The sequence below is a fragment of the Typopeltis vanoorti genome, chromosome 6 (genome assembly GCF_054136105.1).
Source record: "Typopeltis vanoorti isolate ZY-2024b chromosome 6, IOZ_Tvanoo_1.0, whole genome shotgun sequence".
Classification (NCBI taxonomy): Eukaryota; Metazoa; Arthropoda; class Arachnida; order Uropygi; family Thelyphonidae; genus Typopeltis; species Typopeltis vanoorti.
Genome location: NC_143554.1, coordinates 7,898,681 through 7,920,614, shown reverse-complemented (window position 1 = coordinate 7,920,614; position 21,934 = coordinate 7,898,681). Strand labels below are relative to the sequence as shown.

At 37.2% G+C, this 21,934-nt stretch overlaps 1 protein-coding gene across 1 annotated transcript in view; it reads left to right on the top strand.

Annotated features, from left to right (window-relative positions):
- The first annotated feature begins 5,677 nt into the window (after positions 1–5,677).
- msl-1 (male-specific lethal 1) overlaps positions 5,678–21,934 on the top strand; it is a 159,228-nt gene continuing 142,971 nt past the window's right edge. The window contains exon 1 of the mRNA XM_090394664.1: positions 5,678–6,218. Within this exon, the coding sequence (XP_090250790.1) occupies positions 5,754–6,218 (465 nt within the window). The 5' untranslated portion in view covers positions 5,678–5,753. The remainder of the gene's footprint in view (positions 6,219–21,934) is intronic.

Below are 21,934 nucleotides of genomic sequence, written 5' to 3'. Positions count from 1 at the left end.
TTGAATCCATTTTCTATTTATAGACTCAGAGGTTCGGTGATTTCTGTACTAATATAATTAAGTAAAATTATAAATTACTGTAAGTAACCAGTTTTTTCTTCTTCTTTCTATCATTATATAAAATAATCTATGTACACATACCGGCCACCAGCAGTAGCGCACTCAGGATTTAATCTTGTGGGGATAGTTAGGCAGACGATTTGAGAATGCACCCTACGCATCGCATACGACCTACGACTGAGCACCTGCAGTGATCTCTAATTCATAAATAGTATAGAAATAGAAGACACCACACAACATAAATTAAAAAAAAAAAAAAATTTAATTAGGAAAAGAATTTTGGAAAATTTCTAGTTTTTTTTTTTTTTTTTTTTCGTTTTCTTTCGGGGTTCCCGGTTCCCTGGCCTTCCCCCCCTGGGTGCACCAGCGAATTAGAAACCTTTATGCAGATGAGTGTAAACAGCGCAACGTATATATGTAAAATACTTGGTCACGTGCATCAGAAGTATTCTAGGCAACTAATGAAGAATGCTGGTGGTCAGTAATCGTCAATAGTGTCGATCACAGTGGAATAAAAAAAAAAAAAAAAAAATTAAAAAGGATATTTAGGAGGTCGATAAAGGACTTATTGTGAGTGCCCGTCTGGCTGGAGGGACGATTATGAAAACTAGTTTCACAAAAGGTAAGATATTTCGGGTGTTTAATCAGTGGAAAAATAATCCATTTGCTTGTCTAACTGTGGTCCTAAGACAGTCTGTCAGGAATGAGATCGCTGTCGTTCAAGAAGCTTATACGGACAAACAGAATTTCCTGTGCAGCAATTGACCGAAGCATTTATTGAAGACTGTTCCTGACCCACATCTCACAGAACTACGTGCAGAGAATTGGAGAGTGCGGGAAATTAAAAGTTTCTAATCCAGTGGCCGGTACGCTTACTGCCGAACTTCGTCAAACGAAATGTTATACGCTACTCAAAGATATGCACAGTATATTTAATAAAGATGTTGAAAACAAGTAAAGAAATGTGATATGAAACAGAGAACGTGTTTAATATAGTAATATAGCAGTATAGTATTCTTCTGTCGTTGAAACTATTGATTATTACGAGTTAACCCCACGGCCAGTTTTGGCAAATCTAGTGTACACGTATTAGTTTTTGCTTAAGTTTACTATTAAATTCATCCAGTTTGAAAAGACTCCACAAATTTTAAAATTTGTTCAAGCGGTGAGTATTTAGGATATTATCATTCCAAATCACACTCGATAAACGTTAAGTTCCACCGAGCCGGTGAGGAATAATATCAGGTTGGAATCGTTTTGCCAAATTTGCTTAGTGATTTAATTGAAACCAAAATTATACCTCTTGGACAGCTTCTTGAGTATATCCTAAACACTGAATTTTAGTTCAATGCAGCCAAAGCGAAGTTATTGCAATATATAATGAAACAAAAATCGGAAAGCTCGATAAATTTCTGTACAGATTCGAAGTGCCATATTCGAGTAAAATTTATTCAACCAGACTCGGTTTACGTGCGAAGGATGAAAACAAAACGAACGGCATAAATTTCGTGAAGGAAAAAAAAACAAACAAACTCGACAACTCCATACAGTTAAAAGACTTGTGACTGAAGACTACAGCGACGATTTTTTTCTTCATGCAGAGCAGGGTTTCCTGCTTTGCTCTGCAGGAGGGAAAAACTTTACTACCACTATACGGTGGTAGTAAATGACCATGCTACCTCCAGTTAAAAAGCACTTATAAATTATTCTCACGTCGGATGAGATTCGAACACATTTTTTTTTCTTAATTAGTGGGTATCGTGTATGTTATATCGTCTTTCGGCATGCGCTTATTGAGGTGATCGAATATTTTCTTCCATAATTAAAAGAAATAACAATAACAGAACAATTTTAAATTTACTACAGCCACGTTAATAATTGTTTAGCACAATCGTTTTGATTTACTTTTTTATGTTTTTTTTTTTTTAATCCAGATTGCTTGTTTTATTTACTGATTTTTTTTTTCTTGTTTGGTAATAACTTCTTTTATTTCTAAGCCAGAAACAGAAGACTCAGGAATAAAGTAAGTTATCTTGATAATAACATATTGGCTTATGTTCATATAAAACCTGAATTTCTCTCTCTCTCTCTTTCTCTTTAATATAAGGTGTCTATTATTCTTTGCTGAAGTATAATGTATTAATACGCATCCCCGAAACTTGGATTAAATTTATCTGAATATGACATTAGCTAGCTGCTGCTTAGTAGGTTTGCTTGCTACGTTAATCATATATTATATACAGGATGGCCCAGAAGTAATAGGGTGATCAGAGAATTTACAGACCAAAAATCAATTAATACTTAATAATAATAATAAAATATAAAATAATGAAACTGTAGTGACTACTGTTCAGCAAATACCCTATTACATCTGGGCCACCCTGCATGTACTTCCGTATTAGTCATCAGCAGCGCGCGCGCGCGCGCACATACGAGGGAAGAGAGAGAGAGAGAGAGAAAAGAACCCTTGCATTCGACTAAGTGTATTCAAATAACTAAAAGATAAAAGGCACACCGAAAAATAATGCTTGCTTGAATGCTGCACTGATGCGGCATTCAAGCGAGCTCTAAAAATGACTTGAAAATATTTCAAAAAGTGTATAACAAAATAGATACGTTGATTGTGGAAGGGAAAGATAAGAAAAGTTTATTTCCCATAGTGCTTCCGTAGAATAGTCGGAAGCATGATGCGATTGACCATTCCCCTTTCATTGGAAAAAATTTTGGTTCCATTTTCGTCATGATGTTAGGCATCTTTATAAGGTGAGTCAGCCGATCTCAGAGGGTGTAGTACGTTTTTTTACTTCCAATGAATTTGTTTTTCCCACTCTTAAGAAAGGCAAACTAGATGGATAAGACAGAACTAATTGCATTTAATGGGTGGAATGGGGTTGATGAGATGTCTAGTGGAGTGCACTAGCTTCCTTCGATGAGTTCTTTTGTTCCGTGGAAGAGCTATATAATTATATGAAGTTACATATAATGTTGTGCTTGCTGGGGGGGGGGGACATGCAGTTGTCCCTCATTATTTATTCCATTTTCATTATTTTTCCACTTTCTAGTGTTAAGCAGTTCCATTTGGAAATGGGACTGCTTAACACTAGAGTTTTATAATATAAAGGGTATAAGTACGAGGATTTTATTTAAAAAAAAAAAAAAAAGATTAACAGCCATCGAAACAAAAAAAGGAGGATACAGAGTATACAGTTGAGATTTTTTTTTTTTTTTGAGAGGAACAAAGATTGAGAAATACTGAATTGGGGCTCGATAAACACGCTCACCCACTTGTCCGCGGCGAGTAGCAGCAGACGACAAATAGAACGCTTTTATTTAATAAAAAATTACTTTTTACTTAAAATATTTTGTGCGTAATATAAGGGGCCATTCTAGTAACAAAAATTAATGTAACAAATTATGGTTTCCAAAAACTCAATATGTGTTTACTTTCTTCATATTCTTACTATTTATTTACTTCTCCTTATTGTAATAGTTATTACATAATGAAAATGTTCTCCAAACAACGATACATGCATTTTTTTTTTTTTTCGAGGCAACCATGATTTTACATTATTTCTCGAGCTGTATATATATATTTTTTCCCACCAGGGTTCCCCCCCCCAGAACACGCATCTACTATAGGACTAACCACCTTATCCTCGATACGGACGGTAGTGGTTAAATGTAGGAAAATCCTCGGCATCCCAAGGTAAAAAAGGAGGGAGGGAATAATAATAATAATAATATATAATCAGAGGCCTTTTATTTCCTAAAGGGAGTAGGCTGAGCTCTTTTGAATATCGTGAGAGAGAATAGCAAACAACTGTTGCCATCTCGTGATTCTAAATTCTAATGTCAAGTCGTATCATTCTCTGAAATAGTGCGAGTTCTACTGTCGATTTTTCCGAGATGCTAGGCTAAAAACTTATCATACCATCTCCATAGTGTAGTTGCTACATTTGTTCTTTTGTTGTGGAATGACCTGGATTCAGATTCTGTGTAGGACGCAAGGAGCTTTTACAGTGGTGTAGCTAGAGCTTTTACCCCCTGGGGCTGTCCCTGAGTTTGCCGCCCCTCTCAGTACACACCAAAAATACTAAAAAAGTCAAAACGACGTATAGGGAAATAAATTAAGCACTTTATTTTTGAAGTAAAACTTTAATTTCAACATTCTAAAACGTTATTTTTCTTGTTTTTGTGTTAGCAAAATCGTCGATGACATTTGGTGAAGTCTATTTCATAGTAATGGAGGTAATTCTTAATCAATTTTATTTAGGTGCCGCCCTGGGCGGATCTCCCTAGATACGCCTCTGAGCCTTTATAAAGGCTTTTCAAATAAATGTGAGTTATCATGTCGAATACCGAAGTGTCAGGGTTTTTCCCCTCCCTGAAACTCAGGTTTATCATCCTGCAAAACGGACAAACCTCTGCCAGAACGGAGGTTAACGAATGATAAATGATAGGATGAGCTTATATATAGCCTTAGTTGGGTTTGCCATGATTCCACCTAAACCAAACCAAATTTAATAATTATAACAGCGTTTATCTCTGATTTCTTGAGGAGGATCGATTTCTTCTCCTATACCTACGTCCCCCATTGATCAAATCAGCTCGAGGCTACGTAAAAAGCTCTGTGAACCAGCCTACGAGAAGGGATTCGGACAAGGGCGCATCGACCATATGTGCAATGTGTGCGACGCACACAGGCGCCAAAGAGGAGGAAATACTTAAAAAATAAACGTTTTTTAAAGTGATTTTTTTATTGGAAGGGGGGGGGGATAGGGCCGCCAACTAAAGTTTTGTACACAGGCACCGGACACCACTGGCGCGCCCCTGTTTTCGGACTCTGGTGAAAAAAATTTTATATCCCCCACTCCTCTATTCAGCAAAGGGGTAACCGGATAATAATTATACTAACGAGAAACACAAAAACATATGTAACATTTAGTACCTTTGATACCGACCACTACTGCACCAGTCCCGCAGTTTTCACAACCCTCATTGAAGATTTATCAAGGGGTGTAATTTTTTTTGCGGATTTTCTGAATTTATTGTGTCGAATATAGGGCTGGCTTGATGATGTGAATTAACACGATGTCATAACGTCTGTATTCTGTCACGAAGATTCTTTTAATATGACAAAGGACCATACATATTTAAGGGTTACTATTGTCAAAATTGCATTTTGCATCGCAGATTTTTTAAATAAAACAATCCAACTGAGCCATTCCAATATAAGTGATTTGATAATGAATATTTAAATTTTTTTTATCATCTCCAGTTACAAAAACGTAAACTTTTTTTGTATTTTTTTAGTGTTTCACACTTTCAGTTATAACTCGATATGCAAGGAAAAGGAACGCTTGTTACATAAAGAAACCTTTGAAACACGTGATGGATAAAGTTTATTTTTATATCACGTCATATATGTTTTCGATTTCTTAGTTTTATCAATACTATACATTTATATATTAATACTTTATTGGGTTCATTCAACGATTTAAATTTTAGTTCTTTTTATTACGTAAGTGTCAACACTTTGTTTTCAATGGCACTTATAAAACCAATCAAATTCAAGAAACATTTGACGTCATGATGTGCATATGGCCGTTGACGGTATCTAATGTGTTGTATTACCATATCGAAAACGCACTCCTTCTTATTAAGTGGCATATGGTGAAAGTCATTTTACATTCATGACAGGTGATACTATGAAAGCTGGAATAGTAGATCCTGAACGTCTTAAAGTAGAAGTTCGACAACCCATCTGCCGCAGAAGAATGTCGAAACACGCGCCGATTGTAAATGGCGCCGAACAGTCACCGAGTTATACGGCCGATGAAGAAAGCATGGTAATGCAGGTGAATTTAGCAGCAGCCTTTCATGATCACATCTCCTGTATAAAATCAACAGACCTTTGTAAACTATCGGTAAACAAAGATGACAAGGTAAATCTTCCGTGTGAAACGGATCACATTTATGCCACTTGTGGGGACAGTAAACCAAGAGGACATTCTCTTGTATCTTATAAAGATAATTCTCAAGAAATTCAACGATTACAGGAAATGATTCTCTTACAACTGGATTTAATTCAGCATCAACAAGAACAACTTTTAAAGAAGGAGCGTCAATTACAGGCTCTAAAACAAGAAAGAGAATCTGTAAGTCAAATTTAAAAATTACTCCAGTTGTAAATATACTCTCCGGTTTACTCTGACATTCTCATTTGGATGATGGAATGAAATTAAGCGATCGGCATTACAATTTCTCTGTTGATATGTATAATCGACAATAATAAAAACACATGGTGCGCAGACGGGGATTGCCAATAGTATATATTTAATTCTCATGGTACATCTACTGTGATGATATCATATGCGAAGTGTTAATTGCGCTTCCTTCACTCTAAATTTTAACCTTCGCCTTTTATAACAGCATGTGTTGACGTAAAACGTTAGATAAACACATGTCGCTTCGTCCGGATCCCTTGCACCTATTAAAGAAACAAGATTTAAGTGCGGTAGTAAACCGGTATCGCATCTACGCACTTCCGCCAATATATGTATATACCGAACTTGTTAATGGTATCTTTATGCAAACTGATTTCTTTTATCATACATACGTTCTTAACATGTTCGCCTTTTATGTTTGTGAGCGTTACAAATTCAATTCTATAATAAAAACTTTTAAACGCAGATACACATCTTACCGTATTTAAAATTCGTGAAGGGTTAAATACGAAATTATACGCCTATAATAATTGCGACCAAGTTGATTTCATGGAGTACTTTGTTATGTGAAATGTCGAAGTAGGGCAACACTTGCCTTTGGAGACAAGATCTGTGCGTGTTTGTGTGTATCCTCTTACATACACACACACAGATAATATGTATATGTGGATATAGTCCCCCCTCCCCACGGATAATAAACACAAGCTTCTTCTAAATAGAACATGTTAGGAGAGGAGCGCCAAAAGTAAACTTTTTGGTCTTCAAGAAGCATCCAACTACAACTTATCATCTCTGTCTTATTACTTGGACTAGTGAAGATGTCTATATATGCATATGATCTTACATACATTCAAATGAAAATGAAAATTTTATTCCATTCCATAAACATTTAAAACTTTGAGCTACTCCCTAACATTTTATAAAATGAACATCGTTTTTGTTTGAGGTTTTTAAAACATCAAAATGCAACATTGGAAAATTTGAAGAATATAATTCATAAAGAAAAAAATAAAAATGTATTTGAACACTACCAAAATTATTGGTGTTGTTTCAAATAGTTATTCCCATTTGTATGTTCATCTAGATTAGCAGGTCTTAATCTTTATATTCCTTACCAAGTGACTTTTCTTTGGGTTACAGGACTCTCCTCTCCCTCTTGCTCTTTTGTTTTTTATGTATGTGTGTGTGCATGCACATATACATTGAGTTGACAAATGATACTAAGGAAAAACAAATTTTGGTGCGCCAGGATCACTTTATACAGTTTTGTAGGTGCATGAGGGATGAATTGGAAAATTTGATTCATAGGCAAGACATATGATGACAGGACATTAATGGAAATTGTGCAAATAATGGAAAGATGACTAAAAAGTGCTAATGGTACGGAGGTAATGGAAGCAAACAAAATAATTGAGTTACTGAGTGATAATTTTGCAAAAAAATAGAGACTGATGAATTGGAAGTGCTTAGTGTATTGCAGAACCTTAATGTGAATTGTCATGGGATGACATATTGGCCTATATGTTATGTTACAAGAATGTCCAAGAAAAGTAGCCCCTCCTCTGACAGCTGTTTAATTTAACCTATTCTGGGAAGATGCTAATAGAGTGGGAAGAGGACAGGACAGTTTCACTACATCAAGGAGGCTCCAAAACAGAAGTAGCAAATTATAGGCTAATCAGCATCTTAGGAGTGGTGATTTTTTTTTTTTTTTTATGTTGTGCCCATACACAAGAGGTTGGTTATTCAACCTATAGTACATTAGTACTGTGTATGGGTAGTGGAACTTGTTTAAATTACTGTAAATTGTATTCCTTGGGAAACACAGCAGGGGAGGGGGGAGACTGTTCCACAGTGCAGCAGTTGCAGGGATGAAGGAGGAGGAAAAGAAACTTGTTCTGTTTGTTTCTATATGTACTGTGAAGGGATGTTGAACAGCAGCTGCACGTGTTTCAACGAGCTTAGTATTGAGTGGAGGAATTATTGATGTTATTTCAGATGAGCATTTCCCATGGAAATATTTGTAGAATATACGTACTGCAGAAACCAAACGTCTGTGCAAATGTGAGGGAAGAGAATTGGTAAGCGATGGGTCATTAATAAGTCTAATTGCTCTCCTCTGTATTGAGTCAAGCATTTTGAGAGAGCTTTTAGGGACCTTAGCCCATATGTGGGAGCAATATTCAATAACTGGGTGGATTTGTGATTTGTATAATGTTAACAGCTTGTTCAGAGGTGAAGTAATGTCTTGAGCGAAAGAGAAATCCTAGTTTTTTTGAAGCTGAGGATGCGGTTGCGATGTGTTTATGACAGGAGAGGTTTGATATGAGGGTAATTCCAAGAAAGAGATCTCAAACTGTCTGGAAATTTGGGTATCGTCAAAAAGGATACTGGTAAAAAATGTTTTTTTTATGAGAAATAGAACAGAACTGGGTTTTATTAGCATTGAAATTGATGAGGTTATCTGAACCCCATTGTAGGATGGCTTGGAGATCGGAATTGAGGGTGGTGGTGGTGGTTGATGTTCTGTAGGTTGAGGTGAGTTGTGTAGGGTAAAGTTTATCAAACCAAAGTGGGGAATGTAGTGTGCTGTCATCTGCAAAACTGTGTGTTGGCTTGGAGGTCAAGTGAAATAGGTTGTTGATAAATAGCAGGAAGAGGGTTGGTGAGAGGACAGAACCTTGTGGAACCCCAGCATTAATTGGATGGTGAGAGGATAGGGAGCCATTCACCATCACACACAGTGTGTGTCCAGACAGAAAGCTGGCAATCCAACTACAGAAGTCCTGGGTCAGACCAAATGATGGTAGTTTGCTTAGTAAGCCTTTGTGCCAGACCTGGTCAAAGGCTTTGGAGATATCAAGTGCAACCACATGAGATTTGCCAAACTTCCCCATGGTATTTGTCCAGAGATGGGTGACATATGTGAGCAGATCTCCTGTTGATCGGCAATGATGGAATCCAGAATCCATACTGTTGGTCGTTTAAGGAGTTGGGAATTAATGATTTTTCCATTACTTTTAGACAGCACTGAGGTAAGCAAGATAGGGCAGTAGTTGGATAGCAGTGACTTGTCACCCTTCTTGGGAATTGGCTGAATATAGGTCAATTTCTAGTTTGTGGGGTAGATTTCAGTGGAGTAAGAGAATATATATATATAGGCAACATCGGATAGGAGTTAGTTCTGGTGCACATACTTTCAGGACATTTGGGGGAATGCCATCAGGCCAGGAGATTTTTTTTGTGTCTAATTTGGACAGTATTTTTCTGATCTCATCCTGGCAAAAGGATATAGGGGGCATTGTATGCTTGGTGTCTGGAATGGTTGGAGGACAGTGGCACACCCAGAGGGGGGGGGGGACAGGAGTCCTGGCACCCCACAAAGAAAAGGAAAAAAACACTAGAAAATTTTCCAAAAATCTTTTCCTAATTAAAATTCTTTTTTTTTTTTTCATTTATGTTGTTTGTGTCTTCTATTTCTATACTACTTATGAATTAGCGATCACTGCAGATGCTCAGTCATAGGTCGTATGCGATGCGTAGTGTATATTCTCAAATTGTCTACTCAACTCCCCCACCCCCACCCCAAGATTAAATCCTGAGTGTGCCACTTTTGGAGGACATTTACCATCGTCGGTTATACATGCATTGGAAGCAAAGTGTGAAGCCAGAAGATTGGCTTTTTCTTTGGGTGATGATGCAATAGTGCCATCTGGGTATGATAATGGTGGAAATAGTGTTGGGCAGAAGTTAAGGCCATTTGCTTTGGCGAGAGACCAAAAAGCTTGGCTACCATTTGGACAGGTTGCTAGTTTCCTGCTCTTTTGCTCTTTCGAAAACTCTGTTTTGGCAGCATTGATTGTTTTTTTTGCATCTATTTCGGGTTTCAGTATAAGCTCTAAAGGAGGACGAGGTTCTTAATTTCAGCCAGTTATGGTATGTCTGGTGTTTCATCTGTACAGCCTTGGCACATCTTTTGGAGAACCAGGGTTTAGTTACGAAATGGCAGTTGAGTACCATGTGGAATGTATGTTTCCATGCTGGTGAGGATTACTTTGGTAATAAGTTCAGTGCATATGTTTGGGTTGGAAGTCTGGAAGCAATAGTCCAACCATAGGAATGTAGCATAGAAGTTGCGGAGGCTGTTCCACTTGGCACTGTTATAATGTCAAGCTATTCTTGTATGGGAATGTCTGTGTAATCGTTGTTGCATGGGGAAGGAGATGAGCAGTTGATTGTGGTCAGAATTACCCAGGGGGCTCATTACTTTCACTATGTATTTGGAGAGGTCATTGGTGAGGAAGAGATCTAGGGTGTTTGGGGAGTGGTTTGGGTTATTTGGTATTCTGGTGGCATCTGAACAAGTTATGTAAAGTCGTTAGTGATGACAAATGTTTCAGCATCTCTGCTTGCAAGATCTGTACAACTGGAGGAGGAAAGCCAGCTAGTGTTGTGGACATTAAAATCTCCTAGGAGGATAATTTTGCTGTTGGGAAAGTGGGATTGGAGAAAATCAGTTTTTAAAGAGAGGAAATTAAAGAGCTAAGAGTGGTTGGTTGCATTGAGGGAGTGATAAAGACAGCAAATGAATTTGACTGAGGGGGGGGGGGATATTTTCAACCAAAGAAAATCAAAGTTGGGTGATTCTAGGTTGGATGCTCTCTGGCAAGCTATGTTAGAGCAGATGTATGCACAGACACCACCCTTGAGACGAAAGTTATTAAAGTGATTAATGTATTAGAGAAAATTGTAAAATACAGAATTTAGGATGAGGTAGATGTGAATATGATACATTATAAGAGGCAGGATGGCTTTGTGAAGGTTGGGTCTTGCCTTAGTAATTCCTTTTTTTTTTTTTTTTATAATAAAGTGACAATAGAGTTGGATAATGGAAATGACTACGTATACAGCTGGAATTTGCAATGGCATTTGGCAGGATTCCTCATAAGCATATTGGAGCAAATGGGGATATATATGAATCTGGCGGTATGGATAAGAGGGTGACTGATGGACAGATATCAAAGAGTGGTGTATGGAGAAGTTAAGTCCAGGAAAAGGCAGTTGACTAATGGTGTACTACAATGCTCGGTACTTGATCTTCTGTTGTTTAATTTGTATATCAGTGATATAGGAAATGATTTTATAACAAATATTCAGTTGTTTGCTGATGATGCAAAACTGGAAAGAGCAATAGTTAATGAAGATGATATAGAGATCCTACAGGATGACTGAAATAGACTGGCATTATGGGCCGTGGTAAATGGCTGCCAGTTTAATATGTCCAAGTGTAAGGGATGCACTTTGGGGAGATGAGATCCCAAGCTGTGTATTATATTGGTTGCATTGAACCAGGAAATTGATGAAGCCAGGGATTTGGAGGTGATTGTGGACAGGGTGTTTTTAAGTTTAGAGGGCATATTGTAAAAATTGCCAAAACAGCACATCAGATTAGATGGTTGTTGAAGAACACACTGACAAGCAGAGATATGGGGGTTATTATTCCCTTTTATAAAGCTACATGTGGCCTGCTGTGTACAGATCTGGTCATCTGGATTCCATAAGGATGGTGAAGTGTTGGAGGGGATTTCCAGAGGCAGGTGGCAAAGATTGTGGCATATCTGCAAGCTTTAAAATTTAGCTGATTGGTGAAAAAGAAGGGATATGATAGAAGCATATAAGTTATTAAAGGGGTTTTATACGTTACGTGTCAGGAAGGGAGAGAACAAGGGGTTGCCCCTACAAATTGTATAAGAAGGATATGAGGACTATGTTTTTTGCTTGGAGGACTGTGAATGAACAGAATTGGTTGTCAGAGGTTGTGAGTGCCTTGTCAGAATGACTTCAAGGAGAGGTATGATATGTATTGTTGTGAATAATGGGCCTTCTGCAGCAAAGAAATAAATACAATTATTAGGTAAAGAAATAGTTAAAAGGCTTTTCTAATATCATAGAAAAATCAGTGCACCCTGTCTGGAATATCCAAGTGCGTGTGGTGGGACCCAACATCTGAGTTTTTAAGACAGAATTTGAATTTTGTCTTAAAATGCATACTGATGTGCACCAGACTTGTTGACTGATATATTATTCTTCAAGAATTTATTGTATTCGACTTTGACACAGAAATCTTCTTAGTAAGTTCCCTTTGTGTAGTTTGTGGGACAGCTTACTATTTTCAGACTTTTCTGCTAAATCAGAAATGGTTCAAAGCTCTGCTTCTTGCTCACTCTTTTCTGTGTGTACGTGAATAACCTTTTCTGACTGATTACCAATCCTCTCCATAGCTTTGATAATTCCATTGTTCCTCAGTTGTTAGATTTTGTAGTACTCAAAACAATCAGATCTCCATAGCAATGCATTGCACAAAGCACTACTAACACACACCTCATGGTGAGAATGACCATGAGACGATTACCTGAGTGGCAAGCTATATGAAGACTAATGTGAGAAGAGAATATATGTGGAACGACATGGTCAGTAATTATTAAAAGCTTAGAAGACAGTTTGGAGCTGTAATTTGAAATGAGGAGTTAAACAGAAAGGAGATAAACTTCTTGAACGGCACCAGTCAAGAGCTGTTTAACAGCATCAGTATGTGAATTTCCAAAGTACAGAAGCGCATTATGAGCAGACATAAGTCAATCGGTCCAATAAAATCTTTGAGAGTTCTTTCAGTATTTGGCAAGTAGAAGAAAGAATGATTATGGTAAAATTATGTTAATGGATGAAGATGGCAACTTGGTAACCATGCTGCAAAGTGTATAGTTCAGGTATTAAATGAGCAGTTCATCCTCATAAATGTGACATAATGAAAAATTTGAGTATAGATGGAATCGGAGAGGATGGACTGATAGTGTGCAAGTAGGGGGTATATGAGGAATTAAGTAAACTTGACAGTACCACACTTATGGTTTAATCTTGGTGGGGGGAGTTGAGTAGACGATTTGAGAATACACACTACGCATTGCATATGACTGAGCATCCGCAATGATCGCTGATTCATAAGTGGTATAGAAATAGAAGACACGACACAACATACATTTAAAAAAAATGAATTTTAATTAGGAAAAGGTTTTTGGAAAATTTTCTAGTGTTTTTTTTTTTCCTTTTTCTTTGGGGGACAGGGCCCCTTGGCCCCCCTCCCCTTGGGTGCACCACTGAAACTTGATGACACATCAGTGCATGTCTTATGGAAATGTTCCAGGGTGTTAGCAGCAGGCTGGGTATATATGTTTAACAACAGTCTTGCAACAGAACCCCAAGGAGCAGAAAGAGGGTAAAATTGTTCCACTTCACAAATGAGGTGATAAAACTTAGGCCTATAAATTATAGGTTAATTTGTATGTGTGAAAGTTAGGATGCAGAATTGGGTTAATAATACCTGTGTTCTCTGTGATGAACATAATGGGTTTGTTAAATTGCAGTCATGCTTTCCCAGTTTACTTACTTGATATTACAAGGTGATTAATGCATTGAACAAGAGAGATGCCTATACTATGGTATGTTTAGATTTGCAAAGGCCTTTGATAGATTGCCACACTACAAATTAGTAATTAAATTGGAATGGATGGGGTTAGATACTAGATTAGTGAGTAGGTATGTAGATTGTTATCACAAGTGTGTGTATAGATGAGCAGTCTGTTTATGGGACAGTTATTGTTTAACTTGTATGTTAATGATATTGGGACAGGTTTAAATGGAGATATGCAGATGTTTGCAGATGAAGCAAAGTAGGAAAGAACAATAACTATCCCAAAAAAAAGACCGCTTTTGTCTTTAAGGTAAATGTTGTTGCCTTTAGAGAAGGATTTGATTAGATTCTGTGAGTGGAACTGCCAGTTCACTGTTACAAAGTGTAAGGTTTTAAAATTTGGTCGACAAAGATGGGATGCAGAGTATACAATTGGTGGGGAAATTTCGAAGAGATAATGTGGTGGTGAACAGGACCTGAAGCTTAGGAGTCACATTACTCAATTCATGATGAGCATGTATTAGAAAAGACCTATAGTTGATTAACTAAGGTGGTTTCTGGTCTATGGAACATGAGGTATGAAGATAGATTGATGGAATTCCATTTTCATAGCCTCATGAATAGGTGAGGAGGAGAGATGATGGAGACATAAGTTTGTAAAGGGTTATAGGAGAGAATAAATGACAACTATTTGGGTTTTTTTGGTCAAATTTATTTTAAAACAAAGTTATACCAACTAGTTTCACCAACTGTGGCTACTGGCTTCATCAGGGTAAAAGATGTATAAAAATAGTAAGAACACTTAAATGCTAAAAACTGTTAACTAAAACCATAAAATAACCGAATACAATTGTATTTTTTATAAAAGCAGAAGAATGCATACATCAACGTATAGCGCGTGTATGTACACGCTATTTATTATCAAAATACCTTGCAGGTCTCCTCAAAGCACACATCCACAATTCTGATACTTATATACGAAATTCACAACATTTCATGGAGGAATTAAAAAACATCCCGATCTCCAATATAGATCTTCTGGCAAGCCTGGATGTTACATCTTTATTCTCCAACATTCCAGTAGAAGAAGTGATCGACATTTTAGGAAGCTTATTCCCTCAAGACATCACTTCTTTGTTCCATCATTGTTTAACATCTAATTTTTTCCTATGGAACAAAACTATTTATCAACAATTAACAGGTCTTGCAGTGGTAAGCCCTCTTTCACCACCCTGTGTGAATCTCTCATGGAGAAATTTGAAAATATAATTTTATCTCAACTAGATCCTAAACTCACAGTTTTGTGGAGATACGTTGATGATATTTTTATTGTTTGGAAAAATACGGAAAAGGATTTTGCTCGATTTTCTAAGCAAGATTAACTCTTTGCATCAAAAAATTAAATTCACTCTAGAGCTTGAAAAAGATAACCAATTACCATTTCTGGGCATTTTAAACAAGAAATCAATAGATGGATGTTTCAACCCGGTAGATACTTGCACTTCACTTCTTCACACCATATTTCTCAGAAACTCAGCATTGTACACATGCTAAAAAATAGAGCCTCTCTCATTACGACAGATGATAAAGACTTCCAAGCTAAACTTTCCCGGATATCAAATGACCTTACAAAGAATGGTTATCCTAGGAAATTGATCCACAAGATACTTTTCTGTGACCCCCAACAAAGACAACCTGAAAATGTACATTATAATTCTACCATTGGGATTCCGTTTGTAGGGACAATTTCTAATAAGATTGCCAGACTCCTCAAGCCACATGGCATACGAGTAGCTTTTAAACCTGCACAGACCATTCGCCAATTTTTACGATCTCCAAAAGACAGTTATCCATTTTTTAAATATGCTGGAGTTTACAACATACCCTGCTCATGCGGCTTGAATTATATTGGCCAGACTTCAAGAAGTTTTGAAATCAGGAAGAAGGAGCACATAGGAAATCTGGGTTAGCCTTTCATTTTGCTAGGACTAATCACATTATAGAATGGGATAAAAGCTCAATGCCCTACTTAGAGGAGGACTTCCGCTCCCGAATTATAAAAGAAGCCACAACGGTTCTCCGCTCAGAACAAAACCTTAATAGAAACCAAGGACTGATTCTGCCCGAGATCTGGAAGACCCTTATTAGATCTTTCAACATGCCAGAATTTTGCCACCAACTACAAATCGTTCCTACACAACAACTAGCAGATCATACATGCGCTATGCATGTAATGTACGTGTTCTTCTGCTTTTATAAAAAATACAATTGTATTTGGTTTATTTTATGGTTTTAGTGTTAACAGTTTTTAGCATTTAAGTGTCCTTACTATTTTATACATCTTTTACCCTGATGAAGCCAGCAGCCACAGTTGGTGAAACTAGTTGGTATAACTTTGTTTTAAAATAAATTTGACCAAAAAACTCCAAATAGTAGTCATTTATTCTCTCCTATAGTTCGTGTGCTCAAAAATAACAGTATTACCATTTGTAAATGGTTGTTACCAGATTAATGTGAAAGAAATTTTTATTTATAAATAGAAGGAGACAGGAGGTGAGGAGCAAGTTCTTTGCATAGAGAGTGGTATGAGGGGAATGCATTGTCAAAGAGTGTGTTGAGTGCAGAAATGTTGAATGAGTTTTGGCATGGTTTGATGAACTTTATTTGTAAGATGGGGATCTGCCCACGATGAGTCTACGACATCTGATGTTAATAACATGAGAATGGTTCTACTTTGAGCTGAGTAATATCATATTAAAATTTCGTAGATGATAATATCTGAGAATAGACAGTCTATTGATTCTCAGCTGAATATGTATCTATCTTGAGGTGATAAATGGAATTCTTTTAAATTCTCAGGTAATTTCTGTTTTAAATAGGCATTTTATAGCCGGTTTATATAGCCTGTGTTTCTTACATGCTGTATTTTTTGTCTGGTTTAAGGCCACTATCATGTTTACTGGAGGTCTTGAATAATAACTCTCTTCTAAAAGAAGGCCTGTGACTAGTGGTGTGCTGCAGGGTTCTGTTCTTGGACCACTGCTATTTAATTTGTTCATTAATGATATAGAAAAGGATCTGAGAGGAACTGTTCATTTATTTGCTGATGATGCAAAGTTGGGTAGAGCAATAGTGAATACACATGTGTCAAAATTTTGCAGGAACATTTGGGTTGATTGGCAGACTGGGCTAAGGAGAATGGATGTCCGTTTAATGTGGCAAAGTGTAAGGTTATGCATTTTGGGGTGAAAAGATTAGCAGCATTATACCACATTGGTGGAACTGTACTTCAGGAAATTGATGAAGCCAGAGATTTGAGAGTGTTGGCGGATAGGGAGTTGAAGTTTAGTGAGGCACATAGCAAAAGTAGCTAAACCAGTTAATCAGATCACTTGGTTACTAAGAATACTTTGATGAGCAGAGATAAGCAGGTTATTGTTCCTCTTTATTGAGCCTTGATAAGACCCTATTTTGACAGTAGTTAAAATAGGGTCTATATTGCAGCAGGGTTTTTTGGTGATGGGGAGGCGGTAGAGAAGATCCAGAGACAAGTAACCAAGATGGTAGCTGGTCTATGGAATGAACCTTATGAAAACAGGTTGAAGATCTGTGGCTTACATAAATTGGTTGATAGATGGAAAATGGGTGATATGATTGAGACAATAAAACAAAAAGACAAACAAAGATTAACAACAGCAGAAATGAAGTTTATGAGAAAAACTGCAAAGTATACCCTATTTGATCACAAAAGAAACGAAGATATTATGAAAGAATTAAACCAAGAACCAGTAATAGAAAAAAATTAAAAAATATAAACATAAATGGATGGAACACGTTCAAAGAATGAAAACAGAAAGATTACCAAAACAAGCCTTAAAGTACAAGCCATTAGGAAAAAGAAAACCAGGACGGCCTCTTAAACGATTCAACGATGACTTCTAAGGCCGGAACAGGCCATGCTAGGCCTAAATCTTGATACATATGATAATGATTGAGACATTCAAATTACTGAGGGGTTTTTACAAGATCAATATAAAGGAAATTTTTTGGAACAGGTCTAGTGATTGGAGAACTAGGAGCTATCCATGGAAACTGAGCAAGAGTATAGTTAGCAAGGGTGTTAGAACTAGGTTTTTTACTTGGAGAGTGGTGAATGAGTGGAATAAGCTGCCAGAGTCTGTTGTGGATGCCATGACTGTGAATGAGTTCAAAGCAAGGTATGATAGATACTGTGCAAATGCTGAATAGTTCTTGACATGATGTTTAGGACCTCTCTTGATGAGTACAACTCCTTGGAGTTGCCTGTAATAATAATAATAATATATTATTTGCATATCCATGTAATTTTAGGACTTTGTGGAGGTCACATCTACTGACTCCATTTCACCATTAAATGTATTTTTGTCTGTTAGTTCTGTGCTTGTTTTCTGGCTGGTTTGTTTGTGTATTGAGGGGGGGGGGGCTTGAGTTTGCAGTAAAAACCCTGCCACCTAAGTAGGAAGGTTTTTTGGCATTTTCCTCCTAGGTTCACCAAGGATTTATTTTGCTTTATTTGTCTATATTTATCAGAAGTCATAGAACATCTCATCACAGGAAAATAGAACTGACCATGCAATATACAGATTTTATGGCTATTAAACCTGTAAAACATATGACATGACAATAAATATACAAAAAAAAAAGTGATGAAAATAGGGAGGAACGGAATTACCATCTCAGCCACCCTAAACGGAAAACAAATAGAACAAGTAGACAACTTCATATATCTTGGATCAAAACTAACAGAAACAATAGATGAACTCAAAACAATTAAACACAGAATAGCGATAGGATGGACCACCATGGGAAAATTACAGAAAATCTGGAAAACAAACAAGTTATCTAAACAAATCAAAATCAAATTATATGAAGCAATAATTATACCAACAGTCATCTATGGAGCAGAAGCATATACAGTTAAGAAAAGAGAGGAGAAAAAACTGCTGGCATTTGAAATGAAATGCTTAAGAAAAATAAATAGAACAAGTTGGATAGAAAAGAAAACAAACAGCACAGTCAGACAAGAATTATTGTATAAAAAGACAATAATAGAAAAAATTAGAAAACAACAACTGAGATGGTTTGGCCACACTGTACACATGGACGCAGACAGACGTCCTAACGTCCTAATCAATACTTTTCCAATTGAAAAAAGAAGACCCGGAAGACCAAGAATTACCTGGCTGAAATTAATAAAGAACATCTCAGGATGCAGAACATATAAGGAACTTTTTCAAACAGCAAGGAATAGAGAAGACTGGAAGATCCTGCTCAAGAGAAGACTCAACCCATCTTAGATGGAAGAAGAAGAAGAGAGAAAGAAAATGCTAATTTCCTTTATAGTCACAACAACGTGATCTTCTATTCTGAATGATGATCACATGGAAAGAGCAGCATTTAAAACATTAGGGGTAATAGTACAGTATCATTTGGGGAAAAATATAAGTCTGTGCCATTGCATAGCAATTAATCATCCTCATGTCTTCATTTGATGTATGTTGAAGAAATGTTAGATCCATAAGTGACCTGAGACCAAGGTGTGTGGTAGGCCTAAAATATGATGACAAGTGATAACATGCTTTAAGAAGTGTAGTTACTTCCTCTTGTCATCATATTAGAGAACCTATGTTTGAATATGTGAGTTACAAGCATTCCCACAAGAACTTGTCATTTCTATAAACTCACAAGGTCTGCTGTGTGTTCTTCTAGTCTGATAGTTGTATTTGGTTATGGAGGATGCTTGTTAGTGGAAATGTAATGATGCAGCAGTCTTAGTTGATAAATAGTATGGATTGGTTCATCTGTTCATATTGTATGGAATCATAACTGCTAAGACGAACACTTGGGTTCTGGATAGCATGATAACACTCTGTCACAAAGATGTGGCTTGAAGAGTCGCATACTTACATCACGTATTGGCCATTTCGGATGGTGATCAACACTGAACTGGTATTCATTGTCATTTGCCCATAAAACTAGTTTGTTCAGATTAACTTTGAAGGATATAGTATCAGAAATGTCCCTTATCACTCTTCCTAACTTGCATCATCAGCAAACAATTGTTTATTAATATCTAGACCAATAAAAATATATATAGTAATAAAAATACCAAACTATGAAAATAGATAGAAACATAGAAAACTTCAACTGCATTCTCAGTAGATAACCTATAGAACAAGTAAAATATTTCGTTATTTAGTTACAGTTTTTAGTGAAGATGGCAATAGATAATAGAATAGGCTAAGCTGATATGATAGGGAGCCAGTTGAATAAGTTTATATGGAATAAGAGAGAAATCAGTCAAAACTTCAAACTAACTGTATATAAGACAGTGTTCGAAACAATTTGAAGTTATCGATATACTGTACTCTATTTCTTTTGCATCTGTTCATTAGCAATGACAGCTCTTTATCTCTGCTCACCCATGTCATATCTTGGCAACAGACTCAGTCTTGACTCTTTTTTTCTTTTGCCTCATTTGGTAAATTTTTCATATCCTCCTTATATCATACCGATCTCCTTTCAAGTTGCTTTTGATTAATGCATTTGAATCTTCCATTTGTTCTAAATGCTTGTATATGGTCTCAGTCATATAACAAATCTTGGCTCCTGTAAAATACATGTTCAGTATATACACTATTTACCAATAATTTTCCTTACACTTTAGCAATTTGCAATTGATACCAGCAGGTGAACCCTAATATTGGGTATATATCCACCTTTGGCTTTGATCACCTCCTTCATCCTCTAAAGGAAGCTTTTCACCAATGTGTGGTAGACATTAGGTGGTATTTGTCTCCATTCCTCCATCAAAGCAGCACCGAGTTCAGCGACAGATCTATGAAGTCCTGTTCTGGACCTCAATCGTCATTTCAATTCATCCCACAGGTTTCATTGCAGTTGAGGTCAGGACTCTGCACAGGCCAGGGCAGTCATTTAACACCCATCTCTTCATGCCATTCCATAACAGCTGTGGCTTTGTGGCATGGGGCATTGTGTCTTGATAGTAACATGAGTCGGTTTCATAAAAACTCCACAGTGTAGGCAGCACCTGATTATCCAGAATGCCTTCATGGAACCACGTACAGTGACCAGTGGTCCCACTCCAAACCAGCTGAATGCACCCCACACCATTACTCCTCCACCACCAAAACTTTATTGTGGGTACAACACACTGTGGTAACAAGTGTTCACCAAGCCGCCTCCACACCCTGCCATCAGACTGGAAATAGGCGAACCTTGATTCATTGCTCCTGAGTACCATTTTCCACTGGTCAATTGTCCAGTTCACATGCTCTTTGCACCAGGCCAGACGAGCTGCCTTGTTTGTTGTTATGATGTTTGGCTTGTGTACCGCTGCTCTTCCATGGAAACCCTGTAAATGGAGTTCCTTTTGTAGAGTATTAGTGCTCACCATGGTGTTACTGGCATTCTAGAACCCATCACGGATGGGCTGTGCTGATTGTAGCTGGTTTTTGCATGCCACCTGTTTTTAACACCCTTCTGTCCCTATCAGTCATTTTTGGGTATATCCACCTTTTTCCTGCACTAGTGATGCCAGAATGTCTCCATTTGTTGAACACATTGAATTTGGATGTGCCAGTTGAGCAGCAGCGGCACAGTGGACATGCCACCAATGTAATAACCCATGACACCTCTCTCGATCTCACTGAGTTTACATCATGTTGCCATACCACCTGTATTCAACTGCTACAATGAAATACTCTTCCTACTAAATACTTCCTACACTGGATTTATATACTAAATACTTCCTCCACTGGACTGTTTTTAACACCCTTCTGTCCCTATCAGTCATTTTTGGGTATATCCACCTTTTTCCTGCACTAGTGATGCCAGAATGTCTCCATTTGTTGAACACATTGAATTTGGATGTGCCAGTTGAGCAGCAGTGGCACAGTGGACATGCCACCAATGTGATAACCCATGACACCTCTCTCGATCTCACTGAGTTTACATCATGTTGCCATACCACCTGTATTCAACTGCTACAATGAAATACTCTTCCTACTAAATACTTCCTACACTGGATTTATGTTATTAACAAACCGGAATGTTCCATAACTTCAAATAATAGGAGTATCTGAACAATTATTGTGTGTGTGTGCGTGTGTGTGTGTGT